Source organism: Aphidius gifuensis, linkage group LG6 (assembly GCF_014905175.1).
Source record: "Aphidius gifuensis isolate YNYX2018 linkage group LG6, ASM1490517v1, whole genome shotgun sequence".
Lineage (NCBI taxonomy): Eukaryota > Metazoa > Arthropoda > Insecta > Hymenoptera > Braconidae > Aphidius > Aphidius gifuensis.
Window position 1 is genome coordinate 14,073,906 of NC_057793.1, and position 10,873 is coordinate 14,084,778.

The 10,873-nt window shown below is 32.2% G+C and overlaps 2 protein-coding genes across 3 annotated transcripts; one reads left to right on the forward strand and one right to left on the reverse strand.

Moving 5' to 3' along the window:
* Positions 1 to 2,901: 2,901 nt before the first annotated feature.
* LOC122859546 lies at positions 2,902 to 6,114 on the reverse strand. Of its 2 annotated transcripts, none has more exons than XM_044163208.1 (4): positions 5,894 to 6,114; positions 5,636 to 5,779; positions 5,308 to 5,553; positions 2,902 to 5,238 (listed from the first exon to the last, which is right to left on the reverse strand). In XM_044163208.1, exons 1-4 carry the CDS (start codon positions 5,975 to 5,977, stop codon positions 3,028 to 3,030), a joined length of 2,685 nt encoding a protein of 894 aa, XP_044019143.1. In that variant the 5' UTR covers positions 5,978 to 6,114; the 3' UTR covers positions 2,902 to 3,027. The 2 variants fall into 2 exon arrangements, with proteins under 2 accessions (XP_044019143.1, XP_044019144.1); XM_044163209.1 differs by having other exon boundaries at positions 2,958 to 5,238; positions 5,636 to 5,812; positions 5,894 to 5,996.
* A 210-nt stretch (positions 6,115 to 6,324) lies between these two features.
* LOC122859551 lies at positions 6,325 to 9,203 on the forward strand. Its single transcript, XM_044163215.1, has 8 exons — positions 6,325 to 6,654; positions 6,758 to 6,903; positions 6,986 to 7,129; positions 7,191 to 7,445; positions 7,511 to 7,679; positions 7,762 to 7,830; positions 7,902 to 7,982; positions 8,070 to 9,203. The coding sequence occupies exons 1-8, from the start codon at positions 6,456 to 6,458 to the stop codon at positions 8,474 to 8,476; spliced, it is 1,470 nt and encodes a 489-aa protein (XP_044019150.1). The 5' UTR covers positions 6,325 to 6,455; the 3' UTR covers positions 8,477 to 9,203.
* The last annotated feature ends 1,670 nt before the right edge of the window (positions 9,204 to 10,873 follow it).

The following is a 10,873-nucleotide window of genomic DNA, read 5'->3' on the forward strand; positions in this document are numbered from 1 at the left end:
ATCAAAACTAACACTTTTTACTTGAAAAGTTTTTCGATAAAATCACTTTTTTTTTCGGCCCAATATTGTCTGTTGATGGATTTTTCTCAAAAAATATGGCTCAAATTGAAAAATGATATTTAGAAAAGTTGTAGCGTTCAGGAAGACATACACGAAAAGAAAAAAAAAATTTTTAAAAAGTTCAAAATGGCGGAGTATAAAGTATGAACATCTTTTACTAAAAAATTGTTCGCATCAAGATTAACACTTTTTCTAAATAAAATTTTTTGGCTAAGACCATTTTTTTTATCCATGTTTCTCACTCCGCCATTCCAAATTTTTAACAAATTTTTTTTGTTTTTTCGTGTTTGTCTTCCTAAACGCTACAACTTTTCCAAATATCATTTTCAAATCAAAGCCATTTTTTTTTTTAGGAAAATCCATCAACAGATGAAATCGGGCCGAAAAAACAGTGATTTTATCGAAAAATTTTTCAAATAAAAAGTGTTAGTTTTGATGTAAGAGACATTTTGGTGCGAAAAAAAAATACAGTATTTATTTAAAAAAACTATGTTCATACCTGAAACTCCGCCATTTTGAATTCTTTGAATTTTTTTTTTTTTTTTTCTAGGTCCTCGTCCAAACCCTACAATTTTTACTTGAATCATTTTTCAATTTGAGCTATATTTTTCAAGAAAAATCCATTATCGAATTAAGGAATATCCAGCACAAATCAAAAATACGGATAGAGCCTTGTAATTTTTTAAGTAGCTTAATGAAATAGTAATACACACGCTCAAATTTTATGATAATTTTCTTGTAGCTAATTACTTAGTAATTAATTAATAAAGTAGGCTACTTTTTTGGAGGTTATACATAGGTTCTTATGGAGAGTCCGGTTGAGTTTTTAGAAACCTGGTTAACCATTTCATGAAAAATACGGCTAGCTTTATCAAAAACTAAGTATAGATAGAAGAAACAATAAGGAAACTTTTGATATAAAAATTAATAGGGCTTTGAGACCTTTTTATTTTACAACAAATAAAAATAAATTTTTGTCTTTGTCTAAATACTTAAGTGGAAGTGAGAAACGAGATTTTCTCCTTTTTTTTTTATCTCGTTCGCACTCATAGAAATATTATGTTTCTAAATGCCATCCACAAGAGGTCTCTAGATATGCGCGGGTAACACCTTAAAATGGGACAGTCGGTATCATATGTAAGCATTTATACAATACAACTTATGCAAATTATATAAAAATTTTATACCATTTTTGACCCACTTTTATATAAAATTTATATATAAGAATTATATATAAGTGATTATATATAATTTTTATAAAAATTTCATATATTTTTTTCGTGTGGGTACTCTGTGTGTCCCAGGAATTGTCTTATGTTTTTTCTAACTTTTGAAGTGGGGAAGCACTCGAATGCTTCTATTTTCTTTAGATCTGTTTTCAGTCCTTATTCTGAGACAACGTGTCCTAAGAACGTTACTTCTCTTTTTAGGAAGACACATTTCTCCGGTTGAATTTTTAACTTAGCTAGTAGTGTAGCTAATAGAGTACTGTGACAAGGGGCGGTCGAAAAATAGTAGATCGGCGAAAAGGCAGGGGAATGAGACCGTGTAGGTAATACAGAGATGGTAAAGAAATTCGAATGTGTGCATTTTTACCCTGGGTCGGTAATACAGATTTCAATTTTGTCATTTTAAATTGCGATTCGTTATGGCCCATGTCTTATGTCCCATGTCTTATATCCCATGTCTTATGTTCCCATGTCTTATGTCCCATGTCTCATATTTTATGTCCCATGTGTTATGTCCCATGTTTTATGTTCCCATGTCTTATGTCACATGTCTTATCCCATGTGTTATGTGTGAAAATCTTCACTAAGTCATAATTTTTCCCGTATTTTTGTTGTAAGTGGAGGTTAACTTCCTTTTTATTTGCACAAAGATCTTTAATTTTTTCCGAGTCTGAATCTATAACTATCCTACAACAAATTCATACACATCTCATCCTCTTACTATTAGAAAAATAAGGAATTTTTTTTTTTTTTTTAAATAATATTTTTGAGTGTTGAATTGAATGTTTGATAAACTAATAAATAATTTTTTCGTACTGCAAGCAATGAACCAGATATATCAGCATAATACTTTCATTATCAATTTCGAAAACACTGGCCGCTGTAGCAGCACACCGTGATTGACAGCTGTAACACAAAAACAGAAAATACATAAGTAAGTTTATTTTTTCTTTTTTACAAATATAATATTTTAGTTTTAAAACTAACGTTTTGTGACGTATTTGCTTATATGATCAAGATTGTCACATTATCCAAAGTTCACCGGATGTCATCCGATATTTTATATTCATTTTAATAATAATTTATTCAGCATTTTGTCAAATTGTAAAATACCATAATCTTTTTCTTTTTCTTCCCTGGTAGAAATATTTCTCCGAATTTCTCCGAATTTCTCCGCATTTACTCCGAATTTCTCCGCATTCACTCCGAATTTCTCCGCGATTACTCCGAATTTCTCCCAAATTGACCCATGCGGAGAAATGGGTGGAGAACTTTTTTTCGGCGCGGAAAAATTACTCCGAACTTTTTCCGCACTTTCTCCGAAAAAAGCTAATGGGGAGAAACGTGGAGAAAAATAATCGTGACTCGGAAAAATTTTTCCGAATTTTCCGCAAAACTGACAAACGTAGAGAAATGATAACAAAAATATGTTTAATGTTTAAATTTCGATAATGTTGAATGGATAATATTTTTTATATATTGTATGTAAATAACAATTGATGATCGACTTATTTGGAGTTACTGAGGAGAAATTCGGAGTAAATGCGGAGAAATTCGGAGAAATTCGGAGAAGGATTTTCACCAGGGGTACAATAATATAAGAAATCAGAAACTGAGGGAAATTTTTTATTTATTAACAACAAAAATTACACAAGCAAGTTGGTCAATTATTTCAATTTTATCGTCGATGTTTAAAAATATACAAATATGTACAAATATAAAAATACAAAAATATTCTTCAATCTCGATCACAGCCGTATGGTATTACGATAACATATTCTGACTTTTCTGTTTTCATATGCAGGCATGGTCGAAGTAAATCTGTAGGTGTAAATAATTGAAGATTATCAACAGTACTACATTTTCTTATATGTTGTACGGTAACGTTTCTATTTGACAAAAAATCATTCTCAATATGGTACAAATTGATAAGAATTAAGATTTGTTCTTGGCCTTCATACGATATTTTATAAATATTAACAATTTTTCCAATTTGTCCTGACTTAAGACATACGTTGGAATCGTTTGATTTTTTACAAATTTCTTGATGGTATAAAGCAGTAACATATCTAACACCGCTATAGATCATTTTATCATACGACCAGCAAGCATCCACATCATGCTGCAAAATTAGCAATTCTTGTCTACTCAAAATATGGTTTTTTCCTTTACCCAGTAGGACACAATCTGGAGTCCTTGTAAAAAACTTAAGGTTTCTATCAAAAAGTGAACTACAAAAATTTTGAACTCTCGGACTTATTCTTGTTTGTTCGGGAAATGATTGAATTTTTTGGAAAGATAGGAATCTTTGGCTTATTTGAGGAATAATACGAGCTGGGCTATGCTTCAGATTCAACAGAAAACGGTTCTGGTTTTCGAATGGAAATGTGCTGTGTGTCCATAGAGGACCCCAATTTCTGACACTTCGGCATATATGTAAGAGAAGATGAATATTATAAGACATAGCTCTTTTACCATAAAGTTCTTGAAATCCAACAACGAACCTAATTAAAAGCACTTCCGCATCTTTCAATGATTCTTCCACAATACTGTTTTGAAGCAGAATATTTATAGCCGCCACAAACAAGGCCCAATGTTCAAAATATTTCTTTTCTAGTATCCCTTTTAAACATATAAGCGAATATAAAATAGTCCAATTTTGCCATTCAGAACCTTTCCAATTCCGTCTTTCATCCAGGCTTCGTGGTGTGCGTGATATTACAGTCGGTGGACAAAAATGCAACAAACGTCGATTGATCCTAGATAAACGAGAAGGTGTTCCCACGTAATACTCTTCTCCTACTGCTGACAAAATAATCTCTGTAAATTTACGAGCTACTCCCAGAAATGCAGCATGCAAATCATCAACAACCATTCCTTCACCAAGATCAAAATGATGCAGATTCATCAAACTGCTAGCTCCCATAACTCCGAAAACACTGGTATCTAATTGTCTAATATTAGAAGCTTCTAACATCATTGACTTTATAGAAGAATCAGTACGAAGTGCTGGAATTTTTTTTGTAACTGTATAGCATCTTTGCCGATCAACTGTTTCAGTTGGATGCATGCAAAAAGTGCACCCAAAGAACCCATTATATTGTTTCATATTTAACATTTTACACCTGGCTACAGAATCTACCGGACATATCAAGGGAATCAACCGACTAGTTATTTGTCTGTCACCTAATTTCCACGTGATTCCTGACGAAGAAAGATCATTCGCTTGGCTAACAAACGATTCTAAAAAAATGTTCATTTTCGGTTCAATTCTGTCAACCCAAAGACCAGCAAGTATCATATATTTTTTGCGTTCCGCTGGGGGTAAATCATGTAACATCATGTAGATTGGCCAAACCGTAGTGTTGGATGAGTCAGCAGCTTGGCAGCCATCGGTATTGAAGGTATATGATATATTTGGATTATCGATGAATAAATGAGCTTTTTGTTGGTACATAAGGCCATCGAAAATATCTTCCAGCGCCGCGTTATTTATTTTAACTCTAGTGTATCGATAATTTAAATTATTTCTGAATTTTGGATTATCAAAAAAATGTTTTAGTTGACTGCGAACGTCGAATTGTAGAAAATAAGAGCTCGTAGTAGATATATCCATTGTGTATCCACACGGACAACAAATATTGTTTTCTAAATTATTACGAATACCGACGTATCTGTGGCACTGGGGGCAATATATATGATACACACCATTAGCAATGTTAGATGGAAAAAATTTGTGTAGAAAATATTTTGAATCATGAACAACTTTTTCTCCAAAAATAGCGTTGACCATTTTAAGTATGTCAACAATAGCTTCCCACGTTAGTGAGTGACGCATTCCTATAGTCATTGCCATCAATAATACTTCTCCTCGAGTGCAATCTAATGAATTACACAGCAACTGGGAAAGATCAGCATTGCTTTCAAACTCTTCCGGAATAGCGTTTTCCTAAAAAATAAACGAAATAAGTTACCCGAACTCGATACCTATGAATTTGAAGGAAAAAACTCAACATACGCTGGAATCATCAGCCTGGGAACGTTCTTCATTTTCACTTCCATCAAAAACGACGTTGTTGCTTACATTACTTATTTCTGATATATTATTACTATTTGATTTTGATTCTTCAGCTACTGCACGTGTATTATCAGTTTCACAATCATCTATTCGGTTACTAGTAAATAAGTCACTCTCGAGTGTACAAGATACACCACTAGTTGATTCACACATACTTCTTTGAATCGAGTTTACTGGAAATTCAGTCTGAAAGAAATTCAATTTATAGTTTCCTTTCATATATATTGTAGATACCACAAAGAAAGAGCACGAAAGAGAAGTTGTTTACCGATAAATTGTTAATACTATTGATTTCGCTGGCGGTAAGATGAACTATTTCATTTTGATCGGTGAGTGATGTATTTAACAGCTGATCAATTGCTGATTCATTGCTATCCACGCTGGATTCTCTTGAAGGATTCGAATGCATCATCTATAAATATAAGCACTGTTTGACTCAAATGAACTGTTTATAAAAGTGAAATGGAGATAATTACAAAAAACTTTAATCATAACAGATTCGGCTATTATATTATGGTTTACTAACCTCCATCCTTCTGTGTCGATATTCAGTTTTACGTGGAATCGCAGTATCATTTCCAATGTCCATATATCTTTTATAACGACGCATGGTTAATACGCTGAGTATATCTGTAAAGGATTTATTCTCTTGATAACTCAACTTTGCATAGGCTGTTTTATTGACAGTATAACTAATTTATATAGGTATCATTTCTATATACAACGCAGTTTAAGCGCTAATTCACTAAATAAGCCGTGTTAGGTAAACAGTCGATTTTTAGGTTTAGTACTTCTCTACAGTATTATACAGTTTTATACTCTAGAAAATTATGAAAGCAAGAAAACTTCTCTTAGTAATATACTCATGAAACACTGCCAATACCCAAAGTCCCTAGAAAAATTGCTGAAATTATTGCGCGCGCACTAGTTGATCTTCCCACTATTGCTCATACGCCCAGATGTGCTTAAGATTTCTTACAGTTGCCACTTGCCGTACATAAACTTTGTGTAAGCGTGTTACTGCCAGTAAAGTTTAGTGGTAAAATTTGTTCCGTTGAACCAAAAGTGTCATACAATTTGTGAAAAAAATGGTGTTTGCATATGTTTACGTTCACAAACAAACTCCAAATAAGTCGTATCAAGTTATACAAACGGATTGGTTACAAAATTTTGATCTTGGCACGTTTATTTGCAAAGATGAACAAACAAGATCATCTAAACCATATCTCCTTCGTAAGCCATCTGAACAAAATGTTCATTTGACTTGTCAGGTTATTACAATTTCAGGTAGAGTATATATAGGTGGTAAACCAGCACAAAAATATTGTACTGATGATTAATTTTCCGACAATCTATTTCCTTAATAATCCGGCACAATCTGACCTTGCAGAAACTCGCAGCGGTATTGAAAAATCAATAGAGCTGAAGCGCTGGCATATTCCAAAATTAAGTAAATCTACTATTGACGATGTATGTGATGAATCTGATGACTCTAATAAATCAAATGGAAGTGAACAAGAAAAACAATCAAGAAAAGTAATGTCATCTTTATATCATACACACTACTAAGTAGCACGGCAGAAATGGAAACGTCTCATTACAATTTTACGCTTTATAGATTAAGAAAGTTCAACAAACAGCAGCAGGATACAATGCACAACAAGCGATTACATCTAAATTCAAGCGAATAAATCATAGAATCTACAGTAGTGATGAAGAAGATTACGAGAATGAATTTGAAAATCCCAGTGAAACAATGCAGGTATGAGAATCGTAATATGAATTAACTAGTTTATGTTGTCATTTTCAATAAATGATTTTAGCAACGAAAAAAAACCAAAATATCTCCTCGAGAAGTCATTGATGCCCATGTAAAACATGCTAAAAAAAGTCAAAATACTGCAGAGAAGTCAAAATTCTTTTCACCCCTTCCCACTGAGCAAACCAATATATTCAATCCAAAAATCACATCATCCCCAAAGGACAAGGTTGGCAAAGGTGATATGATTTCACCTCAAGAGATATTTCTCAACGAGGATCCTCTATCATTGGATTATGAAGAATGTAATGAAAATGAGGTGATTATTTTTTTCATTTATTTTTCGTCAATTAAAGTTTGTTTAAATCCAAAAATTTATTTCAGTCCAAACAATCCTTAGAAATATTGAATTCAAGCTCGACTGGCAATTTCTTGGATGCTGAAAAATATGCTCAGTATTGGAAACAAAAATATGACGATCTTCTGAAGTCCAAGTCATTTCCAATAACAGAAAAAACTGGACTAAAACTCATCGAAATACTTGATCGATTTGGTAACGCCATTATTCTTGTAATTTGTTTTCGCAAAGATTGTTTTAGTTCTTATTCGATAACGGTGTGTATTATGTTTTGCAGATTTGCAAAAACCATTCAATGATTTGGTTCAACAGTCCAGCCAGAAATCAACTGTTGATGAAATATCAGGTAAAACGAGGATTGTTTCTTTTATAACTGACACAAGATGATAAAAATAATAATAAAAATCAATTCAATAGTTTCAGATAAGACAATGCTTATGACTGCACCTAGTAAAGATGGAGTTAAGCCAAAAAAAAATACAGTTACTGATAATTTAGGTAAAGATCAACAAAATATTATAGAGTTAAAAATTTTTTTCTGTTAATTAGTGAAATAATAATTTCTTGGTGTTTTTTTTTTCATAGAAAATAAACAGCCTTCAAATATACCTGAGATTAACGAATTATGCAACAAAACTTTCAACTCTGCAGCTGACTGTGCAAAATCAATAGTGCGATCAATATGGACTCAAGAAGAATTAAAGGATCGAGTTGTACGTCAGACTCGAGGTATTTCAAAAAAGGTTTTAACTCCAGAAAAAGTGGTGAAAGGAAAAGAAATGTTTGCAAGCTGGCTAAAAAAAGTCGGTTACATGAAAGATGCCCGGAACATAGAGTTAAAGCAATTTAATACCCATATAGGACGGGTTATTGATGGTGCCAAAAAAGTGGATGCTAATAAACTAAAAAGAAAATTAGAAATTGACACAAATGGTACACCACCGGAAAAAACGCCATCCAAGGATCTTTGTGAAAAATCTAACAATGAATAAGATAAATTCGAAGGAGTTGTACTTGTAAAAGCTACGAGGTACCTTTTTTTAGTTCCTTTTTTATTTTTGATATGAAATAGTAAATGATAAATAAAATTTATAAAATTCTGTGAGTTATTTTTTTTCCTTTATTCTTTTCGAAGTCTATTCTGAAGAAACCGCGGAAAAATTATCTCCGCGTGTCTTTTACAGAGAAATATTTCCGAACGTCTCTTCACCCGAGTCGATTCGGAGAAATTTCGGAAAAAATTTCTCCGCGTGAATGACACGCGGAGGAATATTTCCGAATGTCTCTTCACGCGAGTCGATTCGGAGAAATTTCGGAAAAAATTTCTCCGCGTAAATGATACGCGGAGAAATATTTCCGAACGTTTTTCCACCCAAGTCGATTCGGAGAAAATTCGGAAAAAATTTCTCCGCGTAAATGACACGCGGAGATACTTTCTCCGCGGTGAAATTATTTCTTTATCACGTTTCTGCGCGTGTGTTTTTTTCGTGAAGAAATATTTCCGAACGCTTCTTCACCTAAGTCGATTCGGAGAAAGTGCGGAAAAAGTTCGGAGTAATTTTTCCGCGTCGAAAAAGAGTTCTCCACTTATTTCTCCGCATGGGTCAATTTGGGAGAAATTCGGAGTAATCGCGGAGAAATTCGGAGTAAATGCGGAAAAATTCGGAGTAATCGCGGAGAAATTCAGGAGAAATCGCGGAGAAATATTTTCACCAGGGTTTTAATAAAAATACAATATTCTACATCCGTTGAAGCGAAGCTAAAATAAGTCAGCAATAATTAATTGCTAAGTATCATGAGAATTGTTTGTAATGATTGGTCAAGAGGTGTTCCTACCATAAAACATTCTTGTTACCATAGTTGTTACACTGCAGTCTTATAAAAGCCTATGTATTTTCACAAACAATTGCTCTCGTAAATAAATAATTATCAAGGTAACATCTACCTTCTTTTCGGCATATTTTTAAATCATGTAATCTACAAATAAACCGTTTAATGTCTGAAATATAATTTACTTAGATTTGTGTTGTTAATTAATTAATATTTACGCCATTTTTATCATCAAGTGATTATCATCAAGATATTTTACATCTACAAGGTCGCCAGAGTGAAGCTCCTTAAAATTATAAAAAATAAACTCCCATAAAATTTAATAAAATAAAGAAGGGACGATCCTAGGTAGGAACATCTTTGATCAACCAAAATTAATAATTCTCATGCTAGTCGGCAATTAATTATTGCTGAGATATTATTCTTAATAATTGTTGAACTCAACGGATGCTGAATATCGAGTTGCTGATGTACAAATGCAACTGTGACTTGAGAAAATAAAAGTTAAAATGAAAAATAATATTGAAAAAGTAAATAATATTATAAATCGATGAGTCAGAAAATTAAAAACATTTTCTTACAACATATAAATTCAAGTCATTTTGAACATGAAAAAAAAAAGAAAATATTGCTCTTTTCTAGCGTGTGGTATATATATATATAGGTATATACTTTCGGTATGTCGTGCTACCTCGTAGTTCTCTTTCAATCACCATCTTTCAAATTCTCTATATGTCTCATCTTTTTATTTTTTGGTCTCCCTTAATCTCCATGGATTATGTCTATCCTCGGTTCACGCGGACACAAAAGATGAGCCGGCCGGCAAGCTGCTCGACTGCCCGTTTAAAAACAATAACGACAACAAATTATCGAAAAAATTTTTGTCAAAGTTCAGATATGGTGATTTCTTTTTTTGCTTTTCTCTATGTACTATTTGAAATAAATTATCATTTGATGAATTAATTAGGTGAAAATATTTGAAACAAAAAAATTTTATATCTTTATATTCTAACGAGATTCTATAATTTTCTAGTATTGATAAATAGTTGGATGGAGTATTAACCATAGAAAGTTATCATTTGCAAGTGAATATATATATTAATATTATTATTGTTCTGATAATGAAATATAAATATAGATAAAATTAATGTATTTTTTGTTGTTAATGATTGTCCTCCAAAATGGAATGATAGATCATCAACCTGAAACATTGATTTTTTCTTAAGTTATTGAATTGAGGATAAATATGCATCGAGTAATTGAGAATTGAGTACATATGCGTACTATTTTATTTTTTTAGTTGTCGTATGGTATATGCATACTATTATATTTTTCTATTTTACGGAGGCTAGGAGCCATAGGCTCAGCCGCAGTATTGTATTTTATAACGAAAAAAAAAAAAACGTTCATAACCTACGAACTAATTGAAGAAAAATCATCGTATTAGGCTTAAATGATGCGTCTTCGAAAACTCTATCGCCCGCATAATAGGTTTTTTCATCCATCTTCAATAGTTTTTGAACGAAAAAAAAAACTATGAAATAAAAAAAAAAATAATC

What these genes read in the sequence shown, in the direction of transcription:
- LOC122859551 (XM_044163215.1), top strand. Translation starts at nt 6,456, where the DNA reads ATGGTGTTTGCATATGTTTACGTTCACAAACAAACTCCAAATAAGTCG. An exon ending in AAGAAAAACAATCAAGAAAA is followed by an intron (nt 6,904 to 6,985) that starts GTAATGTCATCT and finishes TACGCTTTATAG; the next exon opens with ATTAAGAAAGTTCAACAAAC. An exon ending in CGAAATACTTGATCGATTTG is followed by an intron (nt 7,680 to 7,761) that starts GTAACGCCATTA and finishes TATGTTTTGCAG; the next exon opens with ATTTGCAAAAACCATTCAAT.
- LOC122859546 (XM_044163208.1), bottom strand. Translation starts at nt 5,977, where the DNA reads ATGCGTCGTTATAAAAGATATATGGACATTGGAAATGATACTGCGATT. An exon ending in ATCGACACAGAAGGATGGAG is followed by an intron (nt 5,780 to 5,893) that starts GTTAGTAAACCA and finishes TTATATTTATAG; the next exon opens with ATGATGCATTCGAATCCTTC. An exon ending in CCCAGGCTGATGATTCCAGC is followed by an intron (nt 5,239 to 5,307) that starts GTATGTTGAGTT and finishes TTTATTTTTTAG; the next exon opens with GAAAACGCTATTCCGGAAGA.